The 24,289-nt window shown below is 27.9% G+C and overlaps 1 protein-coding gene across 4 annotated transcripts in view; it reads right to left on the bottom strand.

Annotated features, from left to right (window-relative positions):
* Positions 1-9,879: 9,879 nt before the first annotated feature.
* Positions 9,880-24,289, bottom strand: part of sls (sallimus) — a 112,644-nt gene continuing 98,234 nt past the window's right edge. For 2 of the 4 annotated variants that reach the window (XM_089220612.1, XM_089220615.1), the window contains 21 exons: positions 23,580-24,187; positions 23,026-23,332; positions 22,566-22,932; positions 22,331-22,490; positions 19,445-19,711; positions 18,945-19,059; positions 18,726-18,880; positions 18,500-18,651; positions 18,307-18,442; positions 18,097-18,241; positions 17,766-18,029; positions 17,163-17,620; positions 16,541-16,843; positions 16,055-16,209; positions 15,837-15,981; positions 15,656-15,730; positions 13,071-13,175; positions 12,575-12,769; positions 12,198-12,403; positions 11,734-11,833; positions 9,880-10,955 (listed from right to left, as the gene is read on the bottom strand). In XM_089220612.1, coding sequence (XP_089076738.1) covers positions 10,759-10,955; positions 11,734-11,833; positions 12,198-12,403; positions 12,575-12,769; positions 13,071-13,175; positions 15,656-15,730; positions 15,837-15,981; positions 16,055-16,209; positions 16,541-16,843; positions 17,163-17,620; positions 17,766-18,029; positions 18,097-18,241; positions 18,307-18,442; positions 18,500-18,651; positions 18,726-18,880; positions 18,945-19,059; positions 19,445-19,711; positions 22,331-22,490; positions 22,566-22,932; positions 23,026-23,332; positions 23,580-24,187 — 4,615 coding nt within the window. In that variant the 3' untranslated portion in view covers positions 9,880-10,758. Of the gene's footprint in view, positions 10,956-11,733; positions 11,834-12,197; positions 12,404-12,574; positions 12,770-13,070; positions 13,176-15,655; positions 15,731-15,836; positions 15,982-16,054; positions 16,210-16,540; positions 16,844-16,874; positions 17,086-17,162; positions 17,621-17,765; positions 18,030-18,096; positions 18,242-18,306; positions 18,443-18,499; positions 18,652-18,725; positions 18,881-18,944; positions 19,060-19,444; positions 19,712-22,330; positions 22,491-22,565; positions 22,933-23,025; positions 23,333-23,579; positions 24,188-24,289 lie in introns of those variants that run through there. The other 2 variants (XM_089220613.1, XM_089220614.1) reach the window with 2 other exon arrangements.

Here is a 24,289-nt window from a genome sequence, read left to right as displayed (position 1 = left end):
CAGTTTTATAGGTATTATCTATCATTTGGAAAATCGATATAATTAATTTTATAAATAAAGTAGACATAAGAATTGTGCGATTCTGCGTTGTAAACACTATCGACTATCGTAATTGTCATTTGGCGTATGAGTTGTTTTTTTGTATTTATTACTTATAACTTTGTTTAAAAAAATAGTAGATATTTAATGTTTGATTAAATTTAATATTTAAATATGGATGAAAACGTTATGAAGAAAAATTTAGTGATATTATATCTTCTCAGTGGCGTATCCAGAATTTTTTTCGGGGGGGAGGGGTACAACCCCATAACCCCCCTGGATACGCCACTGTATCTTCTATAATTACACAAAAACATGATGACAACAAAGCGTCTTTAAGTTCATCCAAACACAACTGTCGTTAGGAGCAATTAAAATCATCAAAGTTAGCTTTAAATAAAATTGGTATGAAGAAGCTTCTTATTGGCTAGCCAATAAAAGATTATAGAATGCGACGAACGTCGGTAATCGATCGGTCGTCGTATAGGGTCAAATAATCATATAATTATAATCATATCGACGGTGCAAGTTTCAGCCTCTGCAGTCATTGGTAGATTATTGTAAAACAAAATACGTCCAAAAATGGGTTTCACATAATATTATAATAATATATGCTTATATTGTGAAGAAGGGACGAGAATGACAATATTTTATAACCTGTCGTCATCGTAAACACATGCAGCTGAAACATGTCTGAAAAAAACACGCGGTCCATATTATTTTGATAATAATTTATCATCTTAAAGTGACATAGTACGAACCAGGACCTAACCGAAATCACGATTAAACGTAATGACTCGTATACAGGGGCGGACTGGCAGGGCGGGTAAGTGGCCATACCCACCCAGGCCCTCTAGACATTTTATGTTTGGGCCTCGAGCTATATTTGTTATGTTTAATAATTTTTCAATTCCACGCAGTAATTATTCCCACGAAAACGAAGACTACAATATTACAATAGGTCCTATTTACAAAAATTAAGTAAATGGAACAATCAGACTGCAGCCGCTTAGGCTATGAAAGTTTTTTAGATTCATTTTTGGAATATGTGTAATTTATTAATTTTTTAAAACAATAATAGTAATTAGTATTAAAAATAGTGTTTAAATTAAAAACAATACATTTATTTTTGAAATTTTTTATTTTATTTGTATTGAATAAGATTTAAGATTTTAATATCGAAGTAACTTAACATTATTATGCGGAACTTAGTTGTATAAAAAAATTTTAGATTCTGAGCGGAGCGATGAATGTATTGATTTTATCATGATGTGTGTTTTTTTTTTTTTTTTTTTTTCTGTCATCACGTTTTGGGGAAGTAAAAGTGCTTCGATTTTTGACTTCAGTACCTCGTTCGATCAGAAAGTGAATCTAGTTGGTACTTTGGGGGGTCTAAATAATCGAGAACTAAAAATTAAGAGAAAAAGACGGGAAATTTTACGCACACTCACTTTTCAACAAAATCGATTTTGGTTTTTGATGTAACTTTAAAACGAATGACCATAGATACATGAAATTTTCACCGAATGTTTATATAAGTATATTCTATCCACAATGCAATTTTCAAAAATTTTCGACTTAAGTTGAACTATTCATAGGCATTTGAAATTTTCCATCATTATTAGTTTTTTTAAAATTAATATTGATAAAAATTTATTTGTTTGGCAAAAAAGCTTGAAAATTTAATATAAGGCTCTTAACATATCGTTACAATAGCAGTTGAAAAATAAAATAAATTCATAGTCACAATTTATTCTTCTTTATAAGCATTCAAAGTTTGAATTTTGACAAAATACGTAAAATTTACAAATTATTTTAAGCAAGAAATTCATAAAAAATTTTCCTTTTATGTCTAAGATTTGAAAATTTAATACAAGATTCCTTACAAGTTTTTCAATCTTTATCACAAATAAAAAATCCACCGAAAATTCAAATTAAATTTTTATGAGCATTTGAAATTTAAATTTTTACAATATTGGATTTTCACTTTTAGCGATTTCCTTATTTTGGTGTAACTCTAAAACAAATGACCGCAGATACTTGAAATTTTGACTGAATGTTTATATAGGCATTTTGTATATTCGATAAAATTTTCAAAATATTTAGATTTGTTTTGAGCTGTTTACTGACATTTTAATTTTTCAACTTTCTAGTTTTTTGCTATAAATATCGATAAAAATGTATTTGTTCGGTAGAAAAGCTTGAAAATTTAATACAAGACTTTTAACACATTTTAACAATAGCAGTTGAAAAATAAAATAAATTCATGGTCACAATTTTTTTTACAAGGATTCAAAGTTAGAATTTTGACAACATACGTAAAAATCACGAAAATTCATAAATTATTTTATGCTAGAAATTCATAAAAAATGTTTCTTTTACATCTAAGATTTGAAAATTTAATTCATAGCTCCTATCATATTTTTACAATAGAAATTGAAAAATAAAAGAAATGCGTAGTCACAATTTTTTTTATAAGCATTCAAAGTTTGAATTTTTACAACATAATATGTAAAAATCACGAAAATCACGAAAATTCGCAAATTATTTCAAACTAGAAATTCATAAAAAATTTTCTTTTTAAATCTAAGATTTGAAAATTTTTAGTAATCTATAATATATCCTTGACAGATAAACCGTCTTCACTCAGAATCGTTTTTCGTATATACAATGATATAATATCATTGTATTCAAATTTAATTCCATCCATTACAGTAACCCACTTGTAACCTACTGTACAGCAGAGCGACATCCACGACTTACCCGCCTTTTTTGTATTCATTTTATTTGTATAATAAAGTTTAAAAATTTTAATATTGGAATAATTTGTTTTATTTTATTATGTTAAATTTAGTTGAGTATAAACCTACAGAATTTTTTTCATTTTGTTATAAGTTCCTTAAAAAGTTATTTTATTTATAATAAACATTGTAACATGAGTCTCTTGTCTGGTAGTTTTAAAACTTAGGTATACCCACCTGGACCTTCAGGGCCTCAGTCCGCCCCTGCTCGTATATATCTGATTGTATCTGAAATCAGGAGATTGAAAATTGTAGATTGCAGATCTAGACCTATACTGTTTATTGCTGTATTATATATTTATCGTTCTCCCCAGTTTTATTCTTTGATAACAATATTGAATACAATTCTGATTTTCGATATTTTTAAGTAGACGCGCTTAAAGACTACACGTATTGTCATGATGTTTAGTACGATTTATACATTTTCTAATATTTTTATAGATTTTTTATACCACTCAAATATAATAATTATATTGATTAATTAATACTTCCTATGTCGAATGGAATAAGTATTTGCATGACATATACGATAAAAATGTACCAATGTATTTACATGGAGTGTAAAATTTACCCCTATTTTTACTGTTAATTGTTAATCGGATGATTTTTTTTAAAACGTTGACACATTTAAAGATAGTTCATCGTGTCTATTTTACAAAGAATGTCGATGAATATATGTAATCAAACGTGTCACCTATATTGTGTCAATTTATCCAAAATGAATGTTTCAATCATCCTGTTCTAGAGATGATGAATAAATGAAAAAATATAAAAATATTACGGTGAAATTTCAAAAAAATTAAAGGTCACCAAACGTGAGATCAATAATATCTTATAATTTATGTCGAACAAAAGTTACCACGTTATGCATGTAGTCTTATTGAAATCGGTTGACTAGTTTTCAATAATTGTCCTAGGTAAAAATAAGAAAAACATAATAACAAACATGGTGATTATTATTGTATATTAAATATATATTTTTATGAATGACAGTAAAATACTAAACTGTTTATTAAATAGGTAACTTATGGAAAAAACAAATTATTATTTAGTTTGGTAAAAAACGTCTCGACGATTGTATTATACGTATACTAATATACCTACAAACAGTTTTCTTTTCTGTACCTTATTGAAGATATACTTAATTTCGTTAGCAATATGTTTACGAAATCACTAATAGTCAGTGTTGCTTTTGGCGCAGTCGGATTGGCGGGAATTTGCAGATATTTATGGAAGAAATAAAAAAGAAGGGCTGCATGTGTAAAGAAAACAGACAATTTAAAGGTATACAAATTATAATTATGTCAGATACGTTCACATGTGGTAGGTATTTATAAGTATTGTGATAATGCAATGCAATAACTATTATAATTTACAGTTGGCGATAAATGAAGAAAGCAAGATATTAAATTTATCTGCAGGCATGCACATTATGGGGACATGTTGGTAAACACAGACATTCAACGGCCATGAAAAAAGTTTTGGATCATATCAAAGCGAACAAGAACACTCACCAATTATTGCGTGACTCTGCTAATCTCATTCCGATCTTAGCTAACGTGAAATTTTATGCAATGAACCCCGTGAAAGAGGGACTATTCGTTCCAATTCTGAAACAAACTGCACCCTTTTTGAGTGATATAATATACTATAAATAAGAATACATAACGGCTGCATTACAAACGTAACAGATTTTGTACCCCTAAAAACGTATAGCTGCTTAAAACATTTTACGTCACTCAATCTATAATATTACGCCAATTTACAATTACCTGTAACCTATAAAAGTTAATACAAGATCTATCGTATGTTAGATATATTTCAGAGTAAACAGGAGAATACTTATCATTTGTTGTGTGACATTTCTGATCTATTTACAATCATCGAGATTGATAGATTTATTTAGATGAACCCCAATTACTCGACATGAACTGGAATTCTGTAAATTAGTGGATAACCTTTTTCTCCGTCCTTGGTTTTAATAATTATCCTAGATGCAAGTATGCATAGTAATATCCATCATATGTTTATTTTGTAATTTAACTTACATTATAAATTTATAAAATCTTGACCAAACTAATTGTATAAAATATTATGTATTTTATAAAAGATTTGAAAAAAAATATTATTTAATGTTTAATTTAAATGTAAGTACATATAGCTAATGTTTTTTACGTTTATGATTATGATACCTTTAAGCCTGAAATCAGAAAGTTTAATGATTTCGATCGTTGTTCCACCTTTACGATATACAAAATTTTATGTTTCCATTAAATGTAAATCCAAGTGTTTGAAGTTTTACTATTAAATATCAACAGCAGACAAATTTCAATGTACTTGCTTGGATGTAAGTCTTTTAAAGTTTTCGTACGATTTGTTGATTAATACATAATTTTTTTTCAATTAATTATAGTATGAAATTTAGATTTCCGTTAGCTTATGAATTAAAAAATACAATTCACTATTCGATAATACCTCCAAAATTAAATGGTGTGATCAGGAATTTAAATGTGTGCTATAAGATGAACTTTCGTGAAAAAACACTTTCGATGTCTGTTTCAAAAGCAATCAACTTTCTTAGTATATGCGATCCTCAACAAGATACGGACATACCATTAACAACAATAGAGAGGCGTTCAGATAGAGATTTAAAAAATACTGAAAAAATACTCAAACCGAATTTGATTGGAAAAGATGAATACACAATGATTATTGTACGAAAGGTAAATTTGACAGTACGATATAATTTAATGCTTATTACAGTATTAATAAATACATGACTTAAGTCATAAACAATTTATATGTAAAACTTAGAACTTACTGCAATACTGTATATACTATGTTATTTCACTATGACAATATTATAATTTTAAACTCACATTCTTTAATTTTAGGCTGATATACCGCCGGAAATTAAAAAAATTGATGAATCCGGTGGCTATGGTAAATTAACTTATACCATACATATACTATCATCATGAACTTATATCGAATCCTCCGGCAAACGTTAGAGTAGCAGCAAAAATCTGTGAGCAAATATTTGAAGCAGATGGTAATTTTTTATATTTAAACATCCATATATTTTTAACAATAATTGATGTTTTCAACAAAAGTTTTCAATTGCTTTGAGAATTATATTTATTGTAACTCAGGATAAAATATGTATATAAAATAATCAGTTATAATTGGTTATTCATTTATATTTTGTAGCGCCAACAAAACAAGAAGCCAAAATGAAAGTATGCATTGATGTTCTGGAAGTATTCTACAAGTATGTTTATTTACGATATTTACTATTTTCCGACCTTTTTCGTTAATAACATTTACGTGAAATTATTTAATTCCAGCTATGAACATCCGTGTGCTTAGTCTTAGACCTTAGTGCATCAAATAACTACCCATGAGTCATGACTGCATTCTACCTAATCACAAACTAAAATATAATATTGCATACTAATGTCCATTTTTTACTTAGTAGTTAATTGGTACTTTCAAAACTTACTAAGTATATGTTATATCCACATAGTGAAATCACTCGTTTTATGTAATAGATTAGTAAATTATTAATATAAATTCAAATATTTTTTGACATAATAATATTATATAAGTTATAACTAATTAAAAATAAATAAAAATTCTGTATATTTTTCAAAGCAAAAAGGAGAAATAACGTATGACAAATTAATACAATTAATTATATAAGAATATTATATAAAATATATATTATAACATAACAATATTTAGTTTTTAAATTAATTATGAATTATATAATGTCATTATGACAAAAATGATTTGAATTTATATCAATAATTTAAAAATGGACTAGAAAACAATGTCATATTTACCTTTATATTTTCACTGAATCATGACGACGAACGGTAATATTATTGTATTGACATACGTATATTACAGTCCAATTTGTTTAATATATTATAATCCCCAATTGTTTACATATTAGTTAATTGGTACCTACTTTCAAAACTTACGATAAATCACATGTGCATATGTCACATCCCCAATTGTATATCACTCATTTCATGAACTAGATGGGGATGTGACATATACATAATATTATGTGATATATAGTAAGTAATTATTGTGTAAACAATATAACGAGCGTCAAAACAAAATAATGAACGAACGAAAAAATCAGTCTCATGTTTGAAAAAATAAGCAGGAAAGATGTTAAGTCGTCATCATTTTTCAATTTCATCCACTCGAAATAGGTTCAACAGTTAGGATTAGAGTATCGATACCATTGCAGATGTAGATCGTGCTCGCAGAGCTCTGCGGAATTTATTAGAAGTCGTTATACATGTTGAAAATGATCTTGACAAATTATGTGAGTACCTACATATAAACTATTAACTATTCAAATATTTACAAAAAATGAATATTATACTTTTAATATAGATACAAATTATAATATATTGTAAAGGTATGTGTATTGTGAAATTATAGGTAGGTAGTAGGTACACGCTTCAAATGTAAAACGATATATTGGATTCCAAACTTAATTAAGGCTTATTAGATATTAGATTATATATAATATTTAATAGATTTACAAGTTTTTTTTTGTACTTAAATAATATATAAGTTTAATAGTAAATAATTTTGAAAAATATTGAAACAATATAACAATGTGAATGGTTTTTTTAAAACTATAAGTATTAATTATGTTTTTATGTTTATTTCCACAATTACAATCTTTTGTTATGCTCTAATATACATACAGACATACAGTCATACAGATACATGACAAAATTAACAAAATTAACAAAATTAAATATTAATATTAATTTCATTGTTTGTGTTTTAAATTCTGAGCGTAGTGATGCGTGTATAACTCTGAAATTTTCGACATAGGAATCTTTGTTATAGGATAAAGAATCGAGTTGATACCCTTGGATAGCCAAGGTTGAAAGTTCATAGATGTTTTCGAAAGCATCAGGAATAACTATTTTTGACAAAATCGATATTATTTTTAACTCAAAAACTAATAACGGTAAATATTTTAAAGTCATTGTTCACACAAGTCTCATTTTAGAGAAAAAAAATTCTTTAAATTTACATTTAATATGTAAATCGATACATTTTAAAGATATATAATTTTTTTCTATAATTATTGTCTATAGGTATGAAAATTTCACTAGATAAAAAAGTTTAATAATTTAATGAAAGGTTCCAGATAAGTTATTAAATATACATTATACATAGGCACAATCATTTTAAAGCATCCAAAGTCAAAATTTTGACAAAATTCATCAAAATCACGACAATTTTCAAATTATTATGTGATTGAACATTTTTTTAAATGTTTGAATTTTATAGCTTAAGATTGAAAAATATAAGAAAGTAATATAGTAAATAGGTAATATCTACAATAATTATGTATAATTGAATACAAATTTAACATATCCATTACAGTGACCTACATGACACCTGTATGGCTGTATATGTACAGCCTAGCGGTACGCCAGTATGAAGTATCAACTGCTGTAGTTCACTTTTTTATATTTTTGTATAGGTTTAATTACAGAAAACATTTTATGTTTCTTTAATACTATTGTTAAAAGTTACTTGTATGAATTTAGTAAAACATATGATTTACATATTATAACTTATATTTTATCGTTATTTTTCGCGGTATTAAGATAATTAATAGTTATAATTATGTTTATACCTTTACTTAATATTTTAAGTTAAGTATTGCGTGTGTATTGATTTAATATAAAAAATAAACATAACTATTATTATTACAATAATAATATTATTTTTAAATTAAAATTTTTATAGGTATATTGCTAATTTGTAAATACTGATTTTATTGAATTTTTAATTAATAACTTTATTATTTATCTAATAATCTATCATCTGTATAGTATAACATTGACTTGACAAAATCAGAAGCTTATAGTGAAGACAGTACCTACTTGCTAATTTACTAACGACATGGAGTGAAGAAATAGTGTTCAGACGTGAAGCAAACTATACACTTTTAACACTAGCTTACCCTTTATACCGCATGCAGGGCATAACTGAAACGTAGTAGAAAATATAATTATACTTTACACTTGTTAAATAATTTATGTTTATTAACTTACTCGCCCACAGCCACTCGCATGATTCAGTGCTCCAAAGTAACTCCTGCAAAACAAGTCTCTTCGGGATGCATTTAGTATTTCACATTATATATAATTAAACTTCACATGACACAAAATAACTGCTATATAACATCTCTGAGAATGATTTTTGCACACAGGGTACATTATAGTTTATAGACGATAGGTAACAATAATATCGATTACAGTTCAACTGTTGTCTGCTTGAATTGTTTTATATAACAAGAAAATTATTGTTAATGTTGTCGATAATTGTAACTTTCTATCGGTATACATTTCACGATCAAGTGGACAAGTGGTTTTATACTCTAGTGCGCAAGCGGAGCATAGTATAGTTATTAATTATTATTCCTAAATTATAATAATAATTATTTACCTATTGTATATAGTTAATTAAAAAGTATATCAAATAATGAAATAAATGTTTAAATTCGTAACATAATATTATTAAGTTTATATTTGTGTATAATAACATTATGTACACCAACTTATTATTATTATTATTTTATAGACGTACATAAACAATATTCGATCAAGACATCAAGTGTAAACTGTAAATGTTAATTTGTATCAGCTTATTATATTGTAATAATTATTAATTAATTATTAGTTAATCGACCACTAAGTTTGTAATTTTATTTTGTTTTATTAATAGTAGATACCTATACTAGTGAAATTATAATTTAGTTTAAAATTATACCTATGTAATAATTAATATAAGTTAGTTATGTAACGATCATTTTTATAAGGCTTAATATTATTTTATTGTGATTAACTTGAATTGTTTACAGTGATCAACATGCAGAAGATATATATATATAGTACCTACTACCTTGTGGCTTGTACATAAAGATCAATTATTTTATCGTGGTGATAGGTAATTATTTGCCTTTATTGATAAAAAATAAGAACAGCAATTTATTTTTGAATTTGAATTTGAGTATTATTGAATGTATTATATTATATTATTAAGATTGCATTTTCATAAATTGATAATAGCTACTTACATTCTACGTAAAAAAAAAAAAAACAACAGGATCCACGAGTTCTCTGTGATTGTATTGCTTTCACATGCAACCATCTGATAACTGCTAGTATTATTTCAGATTTGATTAGTCTTGTGTAATGTATAATAACGACTACAGTATCGTTTGTATTATTAATTATTAAAATTAAACTATGTTCAATTTAATTTATTGACACAGAATAATGACCCAATTTATAGGTAATTAAAAAAAAAATATATTTATATATTTATTTAGATATAGGTACATATAATATTCCTTAACACTAAAATAACAGGGAGTACAATCATTGGTATCATTAATATACCTACAATAGTAATATTATTAATATTAATAATATTATAAATATAAATCAAAATCATAATTTATATCTCATTGATAGCAATTAAAAGGATTATATTAATATTATCTACTTGAATTAATCTATAAATAACATTATGTTAAGTTACCACCATTTGAATTTATAAATTAAAACAAGTTAGATCCAATAATATGGATTTGGAAGGGAGGGGAGAATTATTAAGCTAAAATTAAAAACAATTTTTTTTATCACAATCATTTAAGAAAAACAAAATAATAACATAGGAATTAGTGAAAACGTTTCGTTTTGATTCAGGGAATATCAGTACGAAACATTTCCACTTTATTCTTATGTTGACGTTAGTTTGACAATAAAAATAGGTAATAATAAAGGGTAATAAACTAATAGGTAATAATAAAAATAGGTAATAATATAAATATAATAATAAAAACAATAATGACGCGTGCCTATTATTTGAATAACGTTCTCGCGTAATACCAAATGCGGAAAAAGTATTCGCTCCTCTTCAATAACGCAGCGTTCGAATAAGACGATATGTCTGCGTCCATGTTATTTTCTCTGAGCCATGATGTTGTGGTTTCCGACGTTTGTGTCAGAGATGGTTTGGACTCCATTACCGATTCTTCAACGTCCGACTCGTAATAATCTGAGAAAATAACGTATCAAATATCATTCAATGTAGATGGAATGATGTTCCTTATCTTCCACTACGTTTATTAATTATTGACCCCCTCCTCACCTCCAAAAAAATGCCTGTTTTTGATATTTAGCATAACAAAACATTTTATTTGTTGTCCATCTTAAAATTAATATTGTGTGGCTAATTTATTGTTAGAAATTTTAACATCACAGACACTCTTTACAATACGCTCTAAAATGTTGTAAAACTCTAGAAGGCACATAAAAAGGACAATTGTGCATGTTTAGTTTTCATAGATATAGGTATAATATATAGCCCTTAAATCATAATATCCTATAGGTTATAATGTTCGAGTGAGGAGAGAAAATTAAGAGCTGAGGGTAACAACAAGGTTTCTCCAATTAATACAATTTTTCAGGAATCACTTTAAATTGTTTTAAAAATGTCTTGAGGGTTGCATTAAAATAAAAACCAGAAATCTCCATTTATATGATATCTCTGTATTTAACAGTAGAATTTGTCCGGTTAATGCATCGAACCACGTAGTTTCGTTTTCTTTATAATGTGCAATTAAAAACTGATTTTGACCAAAATATCGAGATATCTTGTTGTTTCCCTCAGGTCTACAAATTTTAATTTGTAGTAAATAATAATTTGATATTTTTGAGATGTGTATAATCAGATTTAATTATTTTACCATATATACAACAATATATATTAATTATAGCATTTAATATGTATATGATTTGCAATATAATATACAACATCAATGTAAATGGCTCACCTGTCGGTTTTTGTACAGTGTATGGTTCTTCAGTTTCCAGTGGTTCACTGATACCCACTTCGTTTTTGGCCAGTATTCTAATTTGGTACCTATGGTTCTCCTGAAATTAAAAAAAAATACAATGCGTGTTTATTAGTAAAACCGTTGAGGCACTTACTACCTATAATTCACAGTGTAAAAATAAATTATACTCATATTTTCATTAAGAAATGTAAACTTTTTTAAAATACATTAAAATTAATGATGAAAAAATGAAGTTTAATAGGTTTTAGAAATAATGAGTATGAACACTTAAATATACCCTCTTGTATATCATTTTATATGTATTGTATACAAATATTATATAAGATAATATATTAGATTTATTTTTTGTGTAACTTAATGAAATTAACCAAGTCGTGATTATATTTTTATAGTTTCTAATTTGATTATAGAGTCAGTTCTCCGATAAAATAAATTTGTACCTGTAAGTCTTTGATGTTGAATTTTTGTACATCCGCTTCCACCCGGCCAACTTCCATCCACATAGTTTTCTTCTCGTCCCGAATAGCTATGTTGTAACCAAGCAGCGGAGCACCACCATCCGTTTCTGGTACGCCCCATTCAACGATCACTGCGTTGCTACTCAGGTTCCGAACTTCCAACGGAGCAGTTGGCGGCGAGGGAACGGCTAGAAATTTAAGATGATGAAAACGATAATTAAACAAAACATTAATATATTAATGGTATTAATTGTCCCTTTTGCTGTCGTTGAACGGATATAGTATTACAATCCTGTAACATTTTGATATAATTCTTCTGTACGCAAAAGAACACAAACCACCACCTTATGTATACTTACTAGCATGGGTTAACAGACTGACTAATTTAGTTTCAACCGGTTGACTTAGACCGATGCAATTTTCTGCATAGATCTTGAAGAAATATTCCGATTTTTCTTTCAAGTTTTCTACGCAATACTTCATTACGGTCGGTTCTAGCGTGGCTACTTTGAACCACTTATTTGTCGTGTTCAGCTGCTTTTCAATCACATAACCTGTGGAGTATACATTTATTTTGTTGTTGTAGGTATAGCTTAAAATTATTGTTTAAAATATGGAGAAAAAATAGTAAAGGGTAAAGAACAATATAATGATGCAATAAATAAAAGTTTTGTTTTATGGCATGACGACACGTTTATCGTTTCTGATATTATAAAAATGGTGAATAATGATTTAATTGCATTGTGTAGTTGCATTACTACACTGCACGGCTTACCAAAGAATAAAGATAATAAAGTATCTATAGTGTTAATTTAAATTAAATTGTATCCTTTCGAACATAATTGTAATCCGTACCTGTGATGTCAGATCCACCATTACTTTCTGGTAGTCCCCAATGCAACGTAACGCTTTTACTTGTAATGTCACTCACGGTGAGTTCTGTGGGCGGCGACGGTGAAGCTAAAAATCATTATATAGTTCAAAATTAATTTTATGATATATATAAAATTATTTTTATCACTCAAAGATTGTGACATTGGCCATGTACCTTGTAAATATATGTACAAAATATGTTTATAAAATGAATCGTATAATGTTATGGTAGAAGTATTAAATTTATTAAAATAGCTTATTTTTTATGTATATTATGTCGTAACCACTTCTTGAAATCGATTTTTTCATGAAAATATGACCATTTCGTGAAATGGAAATACGTTTTTTACACTTTGTGAAATTCAAAAATATTTCACGAAATGGTCACTTTTTCATGAAACGTTCACTCAAATTTAATATCGTGTAATTTTTTTCACAAAGTGGTCGTTCACTTTGTGTACTGAAGTACAACATTTAACAATTTATTCTACCCTTATAGACATAGGCGGAACTAGACATTTTAATTAGACTGGGCCACTCTCGAGAGTCGAGAGTCATTTTGCACTTAGAATAGTTACATAAATTATAGATTATAGTTAATTATATAAGTTATAGATTTAACTTAAATAATTATGTATAGTGATAAAGTTTATTTATATCATATTAATTTATTAACCGTATTGTGAACATTTTTTATTTATTAGAGAAGGAAAATGAATTGTGACAACGACTGTTACATTTTAGATTACCTCTAAAACAAACACATCTTATGGTTTGACACGCACATTTATACGAACAACTTAACGGAAACGTCAAGTTTGAATATATCCATATTAACCTCGTGCCCATGTCAAATAATATAAGAAATGTTTAAATAATATCTAGATTATACTATACGACTATTATACTGCAATTACCAGACTATCTGAAATGTGTAGATGATATTAATTGATTTTGATAAAAGTCATAATCATAATGATGATCATACAGAATTAACCTTGCGTGAAACTGTCTAAATTTTATCTGGAGGTCAGGGATTTGTAAGTTGTTCGTGTAAAAATGCTTATCAAACCAAAATATGTGTTTGTTTTAAATGTAATAGTCGTTGTCAAATTCATTTTCCTTCTCTAATAAATAAAAAATGTTCACAATACGGTTATTAAATTATTATGATATAAATAAATTTTATTACTATACATAATTATTTAAGTTAAATCTATAAGGGTAGAATAAGTCGTTAAATGTTGTATTTCAGTACAAAAAAAGTGAACGACCACTTTGTGAAAAAAAATTACACGATGTTAAATTTGAGCGACCATTTCGTGAAATACTTTTGAATTTCACAAAGTGTAAAAAACGTGTTTCCATTTCACGAAATGGTCTTCTTTTCACGAAAAGATCGATTTCACGAAGTGGTCACGATATATTATATACTATTATGTTATGTCTACGTACACGGCACGCTTATACAGGGTGTCTAAAACAAGTTTTTTAATGTAGTAATATTTGTTTAATTTTCAAAATATTTTTGAACTTTGTAGACAATTTGTATGACGGGTCATTGAGAGGTTTCTTTAACCGGTGTTGTTAATAAATCTCACAGTAGAAAATAATGTATGTATATATTATTTTGAATAAAATATAATTTATATGGGTTCGTATAGGTTTAGCAATATGGTTTTCACTACCAGTAAGCAAACTAATCAAGTAGAAATATTTAAACAAGCTTATAGATATAGAAAATTAGTACTTTAATATTACAGTATAATATAGCTGTCGAATCAGATAAATATAGATTGATTTAAATTTTAAACTCAACTCATCTAAGATAACACACTAATTAAAAAAAACAAACAATAATTTTATAAGGCTTAAATAATAAATAGGCTATAAGTACCTAATCTATATTTAATACCTATGTATATACTATATACTAGTCTATAATATAACTAAATAAAAATGGGAAATCACGAAACAATGTTATAGAATTTTCACTATTTACATTCGTATGATTTATGTTAAATGTTATAAACTTATAAATAATAAATTAACTTTGCTGTTAGTTATTATTTTAATAATAATTATTAAATGATTATACGTTGTTTAGAAAATAATAAAATCATCTAGTAAATATTCGTTTGGTTAGAAAATATATATTTTATCATTACTTTACTATATCTAAACATAGATTTTGTCATAATTAAAACAAAATATAAAATAATAAAATAATGATGTTATATTATAATATTAAAATACAATAATGTTAATAAAAAACAATTATTTATATGCAATATTTAGACATATTAAAAAAAATAAAAAAATAAAGTACAATAAATTATGAAAATAAAAATATTCTATTGTTAGAGTAGAAAGCTGGAAATGAAAACACATATACCTATTGATAAGCATATTTTCATATAATCGTATAGGACATAGGTCATTACCATTGCAATATGTTAGGGTGAAACGTAAAATCGGTTTCTATGATAGAGATTACCGCGAAATAATAAAACTTTGGTTGATGGGATTTAAAAAATAGCTACCAAAGTGGGTAAATAATTACTTACCGGAAACTCTTGGTCTGGTGGGGAATATTCCCATAAGTACGTATAGTGTTTCATCTGATATTCCATTTCTAAAGTCTATATAAGCAGATTAATAAAAGCAAAAAAGCATTAGCATGTCGAGACTAATGTAAAGCGATACTATACAGACAGCAAGTATTTTACGAGATTAGTTTTTTCTCACTTATGCGTTTGCCCGCCACAATCGGTTCATCTGATTGATATGGTTTTCCGTAGCCCACATGATTCCTAGCTGTAATTCTGACGTCGTAAGAAGACCCTTTCTTCAAGTCCAACAACTTTATGTGTAAGTCTTTTGTGGAACCAATCTGAATATCGGAAAGCAAAGTTAAATTACATTATAGTTTACGTTACTCAATGTTAATAATTTATTTAACATACCTTCCTCCAAGCTTTTTTGTCTACCTCCTTGATTTCCACACAATAGTCTTCGATCGCTATTCCACCATTGTCGAAAGGTGGTAACCAAGCGATTGTCGACGATGTATCTGTCACGCCTGTGATCTGCAAAGGACCTTGTGGTGCTGACGGTTTATCTGTAGCGTTTAAATAAAAATATTAATAATAATATTAATTATATTGCTAGTAGTGACTATAATAATATATTGTCACACAATTTTTGAGCATAATTGTTTAAAAGTTTAAATATACATGTATCTTTATTGTATTTCCTCGTGATAGGTACTTCTATACAAAATATTGTTTCTTATCATAACAATATTGTTTATCATAAGTATTTTATGATTTTAGGTAAGTTTATTTAATGTTAATACTAACTGATCACAGTTATGTTAACTGTCGTGCAATGACCTGAATATATGACTTATCGTTCATTAACTGAGATTGTTTGACGTTCGATATACTTACGGTAACGACATTTCACGGTTACAGGTTCGCTGTCCAAAAAGTCTGATGCACCAACAGCGTTTTGAGCACAAACCCTAAACATGTATTCGGCGTCTTCGTGTAACTTTTGCACGCTGTACGCTGAAACGTCGTGATCTACGTCGGCCACCTTTGACCAGACCATCTTACCCACGTTGCATCTTTCAACCTGATATGACGATATTTCCAAACCACCGTCATCGGATGGCTTATTCCACTCGATCGTCACAGAGTCTGAGTTGATTTCTTTGATGCGCATCGGGCCTTGCGGCGCGCTTGGTTTATCTGTTCACGAAAATATAACAGTGTATCAGAACAACCGTTAGATAAATTATTAATATGAAGTATTCGTTATTTGAATCGGGTGACAATGTTAAAACACATATGATTGGATTTTTCACAATCGCATTCTCTGCGAGAAAGGGGAAGGAAAATAACAAAAAATTAACGGGATTGACACAAGGGGCGAGAAAAAAACATTACCAACCGACAGAATTTCTTTTATTGCTTACCATCATTAGCCGGCTCTAAACACAATACTACACGTTAATATTATATTTTATCGATGTTAAAAACCCTAAAGCCTAAAATGCGACTAACTCACCAATAACTTTGAGGTTCAGATTGCACGTGGCTGTGCCGGCATCATTCGATGCGGTTACTGTGTAAACGCCAGTGTCCGGTCTTTCCGCCGAGTAAATAGCTATTGTCGATGACCATTCATCGTCGTCATCGTATACACTTATGTGTTTATCAGCCACCGATAACGGTTGATTGTTCTTCAGCCATGAAATTGTTGGCCTCGGATAACCCTTGTATGTAGCCTTGACCTTCCATTGATTTCGCACCCTAATCATTTGCGAAATCTCCGATTCGTGGACTTCAATTTTAGGAACATCTTGTACGCTGAGTTTACATGATGTCTGCGCAGTACCAGCTCCGTTGGTCGCTTGACAGGTGTAAGTACCTATTGTAGATTCACTGCACTCAGTGATCGTTAACTTAGCCACATGGTTTTCAAAGGATGTTGTCTTAGTTTTGTATACAATTTTGTTCTTAAACCTTTAAGTATACATTTTTTAATCAAATTTCAAACCATTAATATTCAATATGTAATTAATTACATTATGAATATAACAAATAAAATAAAATGTTAAGTTTTTAAAATCTACGACGCAATACCTAATAAGGTAATTTAGACGATTACCATTTAATATCCGGCGTGGGTTTTCCAGTAATTACACATTGGAGCACTGCCAATTTACCCATTCCAATTGATAAGTCAGATAAAGGTTCTTGAATAACGGGTGGAGTAAATGACCCGGGACTTGCCATCTTAATATATTTTGTATTGTGTGATGTAGGTCCTATTCCAGCACAATTTATTGCAGCCACTTTGAACATTATTTCATGTCCAGTTACTAAATTTGTTACTTCGTGTGTAGTATCTGTCACTTTTACTTTATGCCACCTGAAAAATAATTGTAATAAAAAATGCGTGTACAACTGAAGACATTGAAATATTTCTGTTTACTTACACCATAAACTCATCTTTGTCGTGGTATTCAACAACGTAACCTTCAATAGGTGAATTTCCATCAAACTGTGGAGGTTTCCAATGAAGTGTTACAGAAGTGTCTGTGACTTCGATAATATCTGGAATTCCCGGTTCACCAGGCACCTCTGTAATATGTATAATAATTCATTATTGATCAAGTTTGTTAGAAAAAAAAAAAATCAATACTAACTAATAACAATAATGTTCATATCTGCAGTAGTTTCGCCATAAATATTTTTTAATTTCAATGATAGGACACCAGTGTCTAATTCTTCTACCTTCGTAATGGTCAAACTCGCCGATGATTCATTAATAGAATAGGACACCTAAACCAAAATGTAATTTATGATTTTTGTTTTAATTAGATATTAAAATGCACATACTCTATTTGATTTTATTAGTATATTTCCGTTGATAAACCATTCTACTGTTGGCAAAGATGTAGACGTAAATGTAACATCCACGTTTAGATCTTCCCCATTTTTCAAACGATATTCTTTTGGAAGGTTATTTATTTTAGGTGGTTCTTCATTTACTGAAAATTATAGTTCATAATTAAAAATAATAATAAAATTTTTTTAATAGATTTCAACATTGTAAATAGTGTACCTTCAACTTTTAATTTCGTTGATGTTTTTACGTTTACAGCAGTACATATATATTCTGCTTCGTCATCAGTTGTAGGTTTTTTAATAACCAAGGTATGGACGGCTCCTTCAGAAATTATTTCATATTTTTCAGATTCTTTTATCATTTTACCTGATCTAAATCGTAAAGTTTCACAACGTTAAAATAATATGAATTAAATAACAATTTGACACTTAGTACCTTAGCCATTTTACTGGTATATCAGGCTTGGAAAGCTCAACTGTTAATTTAATATTACTACCTTGTACGGCGAGTGTTATATCAGGTAATTTTTTAATGAAACTGGCTCTTGGTTCTAGAAAAAAGCAATTATTAGTTGAGTAGTAATCATTAGTTAAGCAATATTTTGTACAAATTTTAAGACCTAATAGTTCCAGTGCACCTCGTTTAGTGTTCAGTCGTTTGGAGACAAATGTTACACTGAATATAAAGTGAAAAAAGTACATTATAAAATTCTAACATCAGTAGATTAAACGCAGGTATCTACTTTTCAATCTGGGAAATTTTGTATAGCTAAAATTGTCTATTGATAATGTGCAAATACTAATTTTATAATCAGGTTCTACAAAAAGTGTGAAAAATCGCTTTCGTGCATCATATATTTAGTCTGTTGTCAAAAGAATACACATTTGTTGTTTGATATGTCTTTACAAAAATACAATATTTTCAAATATTATTACCTTCGACGGTTAATTTTGCTGTGCAAGTTTGTTCGTGAACTTGACATCCATAAACCCCAGTATCTGTTTTGGTAGCTTTAACTATCTCTAACTTTTGTCGTTTTCCATCGATGGTTAATCTCACATTGTTATTTAACTGTAATTCTTTACCATCTTTTGTCCATTTAACTAATGCATCACCTTTAGTTAATTCGATTTCAAATAACACTTGTTCACCGGTAGCAACTTTTTGATCTTTTAGTTTTTTTATTATTTGCGGTGCTAGTTCTGAAAAATAACCAATTTAATTTAAATTCTGGACATATAATATGCAGAATAAATTGACATAGAATTTTAATACATTATAGATGTTAATATAAAATAATATGAGATTACATTACAAATAGGCTACCTGTAGTATACTATACCTACTAATATTTTTAAACTAACTGTTAAAACAAATAATTGCTTGATCTGTTTAAGTAGCTACCTATTTATTTTCACTCAGGGACATTTTGTAATTTAGAGAAAATCTTAGATATCATATAATCTTAAGTATGCATAACACTAAATCTTTAAAAAAATATCTAATTTTTTAACAGAATATTTGATATGCGTACATTTGTAGTTTTCAATTATTTATAATGGCATCCATCCATCACCTACTTTAAATTTAAACAAATAATGTATATATTTTTATAAATACGAAAGATTTGCTTCAAATGCAACAAATAATTCAAACTAAAAATTATAATAACTCATTTTCTTCTTCATAATTCTAAAAAAATGTATCAATATTCAGTTCGTGTAGCTAGTTAAATGGATAATCTAGTGTATAGAAATTAAATTCACAAATATTATATTAAACATTAAATGATATACTCGTATTAGATAAGTGCACCATGGAACTAAATGCTTAATTTATCATGCCAACGTAATAAATATAATGTTTATGGAGAAATTTAATAGTTCATATATATTTTAGATTCTGGACGGAGCGATGAATGTATTGATTTTACAATTATGTGAGTTTTTATATTTATTTTTTTATTTTTATTTTTTTGTGATTGTGTAGACCATGAGTTGTCGAAATAATGCTTCGATTTTCCACCTTAGCAGCTTTTCTGGTTGGAAAGTAAATCTAGTTGGTGTGTAGGGGTGAAATTCCCAATAGTTTTCAAGACCACTGGGAAAAATAAAAAATTAGAGAAAACGGACATCTTTAATAAAATCGATTGGTGTAACTCTAAAAAAAAAATTACCGATAACACATGAAATTAACAGTGAATGTTTATACTGGCATTTTTTATATTTGATGAAATTTTCAAAATATTTCAAATCTTTTTAAAGTTATTTAGAGACATTTAAAAATTTTAATCTTTTTAGGTTTTTTTTTTAAATGACAATAAAATTGTATTCGTTTCATAAAAAAGCTTCAATATTATCACGACGCTAGTTAAAAAATATTAAAAATATAGTCACTTTTTTTTTTTTAATTAGCATTGGAAGCTTAAATTTTGACAAAATACGAAAAAAAACGAAAATTTTCAATTTATTTTGATCTTGAAATTCATAAAAATGTATTTGTTTGCAAAATCAATTCAAGATTCTTCATAAGATTGTCTATTTTTATCAAATAAATTATTTCAACCGGAAAGTCAAATAAAATTTTTATGTACATTTGGATTACAACATCGGATATTCACTTAACTTCTATCGTACCTACCGATATTCTTATTTTGTTGTTATTAAAAAATGAATAATTCTAGAAATTTGAAATTCACACCAAATGTTTTCCGTTTTTTTTTTTTTATCTTAGTTTTTATTCTATAAATAGCAAAGAAATTTTATTCATTCATGACAATTGGAAAATATTAAAACTACAAAGGCATATATATTTTTTTTTTATAACCGTTTAAAGTTCAAATTTTGACAAAATGTATTTAATTGAAAATTTATAAATTATTCAGTTATTAAAAATGTATAAAATATTTATTTTCAATTATAGCTAAGGATTGAAAATTTTAAACAAGGTTCTACGTAAGTAGTTAATTCTGTAACAAAAAAATAAATCTAAAAACTATACAAACACAGTTTTTTTCAAAAGTTTTTAAGTTCAAATTTGGATGAAATTACATATTAAATAACTAAGAAAAAAATTATAGTTTTATTGTTGTAATTTAAAAATATTAATCGTGAGTATTTGAAATTTCTAAAGTATGCTTGATATTATAATTTTAATAGTTAATATCTTTAAAGACTTATATTAATACTTAATAATACATTGTATATAAAATAATGAATGACTAAGTGAGTCGAGTACATAATAAATTTGATTTGATTAATTTGGAATTCATTTATAGGTACCTACATTTTTTAAATTTAAATAATAACAATATAATTTATATTATATAGTAGATAACTATAAAGTATCCAAGACTTGCAACCCGTCTCTGCTCAGAATCGTTTTTCGTATACAATGATATTATATTATTGAATTAAAATTTAATACTATCCATTACAGTAACCTACTTGTAAGCTACTGTACAGCAGAGCGACATCCTTTTACCCATTTTTTTATAATTCATTTTCATCTTAAGATGTTATAAAATACAATAAACAACTTCAGATGGTTAATTTCATGTAAATTCAGTGTGTAGTTTTAGAGTATAATTTATAAATCATAATAAAAACAAATTAAAAATCATTTAAATCATTAGAAAATAAATATAATTAGGATATAACTGTATTCTGTGTGATAACTGGTTGTACAAAAATATCGAGTAAGTTGAAGACATTTTCAGATTAAGGGATAAATATTTACCTAGCTATATTAATATTACATTGGATAATATATTAAACAAACATACAAAATAATGATATAATTAATAAAATAGGTATAAATACCTATAACATTTATTTCTGCTGTGCATTCTTGTTCACCCAATGAACACGTATATTCACCGTCATCATGAACAGATACGCTTCGAATAATTAGCTTACGTGTTTGACCTTCCTTTTCGAAGAATATTTTATTTTTCATACCATCCGTAAGCATTTCACCGTTCTGATTATTTAAATAACATAAAAATGAATAATTTTCCTTTAAAAAAAAAAATAAGATATAGGTATATTTACTTACCTTGTGCCAAGTAACATTTACTGTTTCCGAAGAAACTTCTACCTCCAAAATGGCACAATCATTTTCTTTTACTTCGACATCTTCAAGTTTCTTAATGAATTCTGCTTTCACATCGTGAACTATCACTGTGCTGGAAGTAAACTGATCTTTAACAAGACAAGTGTATTTTCCAGAATCGAGAATGCTTGATTTTTTGATAATTAAACGATGGAGTCTTCCTTCTTGGTGTAGTTCTCTATGGTCCATTCCAGAGAGGTCTTTGCCATTCAGTTGCCATTTCGTAGAAACTGTGTGGGATGTTTCACATTCCAAATAAATTGATTGTTTTTCATCAACTTCTACGTCTGTCAATGATCGTACAAATTTCCTATAATGTTATTAATACAATAATAAATGTATATTATACCATGATAAAAGCAAACTATCAATACATGTGCAATAGTTTTATTTATATACTTACACCTGTGGTACATCAACCGACACCCTTGCACCATGTGTGGCAGTACCAAATGTGTTTGATGCTACACATTTGTAATCACCGGCGTCTTCTTCACTGTCAGCATTTACAATCTCCAAAACTATATTTTCTCCATCAAATACTTCCTTTTTCTTTGAAGAAGCAAGTAACGGTTTATTATTTCTGAACCAAGATACTATTGGAACTGGATTTCCAGTTACTTTGGCAATTAATGTAATCGTTCCCTTTTCTTTGACAGTTTGTTCTTGGAAACGTTCAATAAAAAGTGGAGCTTGTGGACCAGGTAGTTCTGTAAATTTATACTTGATATAATTACTTAGTATCATTATTAAGTTATTATGTTCAGGAGGAATATGATGCATCTAGCTATTATTATGTGTTTATTTATTTGGATTTTATTTTTCAAATTATTATTTAACGTAGAAATAATAATAACAATAATATAAAGTAAATCATTTTTTTATTAAAATCGTACACTTTTTTCTTTAACTTAGTTTGAGTATGTTATTTAGTTTATGCAAACATATAGCACGTACCTTCAACTGCCAGAAAACATGTAGTTTGTGCATTACCAAGCGGGTTTGAAGCGATAACAGTGTATTTTGCGGAATCGCGTGGAGTTGGGTTATCAATGGTTAATGAATGAACGCCATCTTTGGTCACAAAAGTTTTGATATCCGTTATTTTCTTACTGTTTTTTAGCCATTCAACCATAGGCTGTGGCTCTCCACTAATTTGAGTACTCAAAACTGCAGTTTCTCCCTCATTTATAGTTATGTCGTATAAAGGCTCAAGTATTTGTGGTTTCTCTGGTAATCCAGTTTTAACTTTGAGAACCAAATCCATTTTAGCCTCTCCCTCTCTATTTCTTGCTATTACAGAGTATACACCTTCTTGAGTCTTTAGGACATCATTAATTTTAATGCTGCTCACATAGAAGTGCATATCTGAGTATGTATTCACTTTAATAGAATCGGTGACTGAAATTTCTCTACCATTATAATGCCAGAATATATCTGGTTCTGGCACGGCTACAAGACGACATTCAATTGTAACGTCGGAGTGTTCCGATGCACACGTAGCTTTAGGTTTACGAGAAAATGTCGGTGGTATGCCTTCTAGTATATCAGCTAACGACGATTCTCTGAAAATCCCATACACACTTTTTAGAAATTATGTAAACTATGATTTTATAATAAGCCATTGCTTGATAGATGATATTTCACGGTTTAAGTCTTATATTTGG

This window comes from Diuraphis noxia, unplaced genomic scaffold, assembly GCF_037042655.1.
Source record: "Diuraphis noxia isolate RWA-SAM2 unplaced genomic scaffold, SU_Dnox_SAM2 contig0002, whole genome shotgun sequence".
In the NCBI taxonomy this organism is placed as follows: domain Eukaryota; kingdom Metazoa; phylum Arthropoda; class Insecta; order Hemiptera; family Aphididae; genus Diuraphis; species Diuraphis noxia.
The sequence above is the reverse complement of the archived record's forward strand: the minus strand, read 5'-3'. Positions and strand labels throughout refer to the sequence as shown.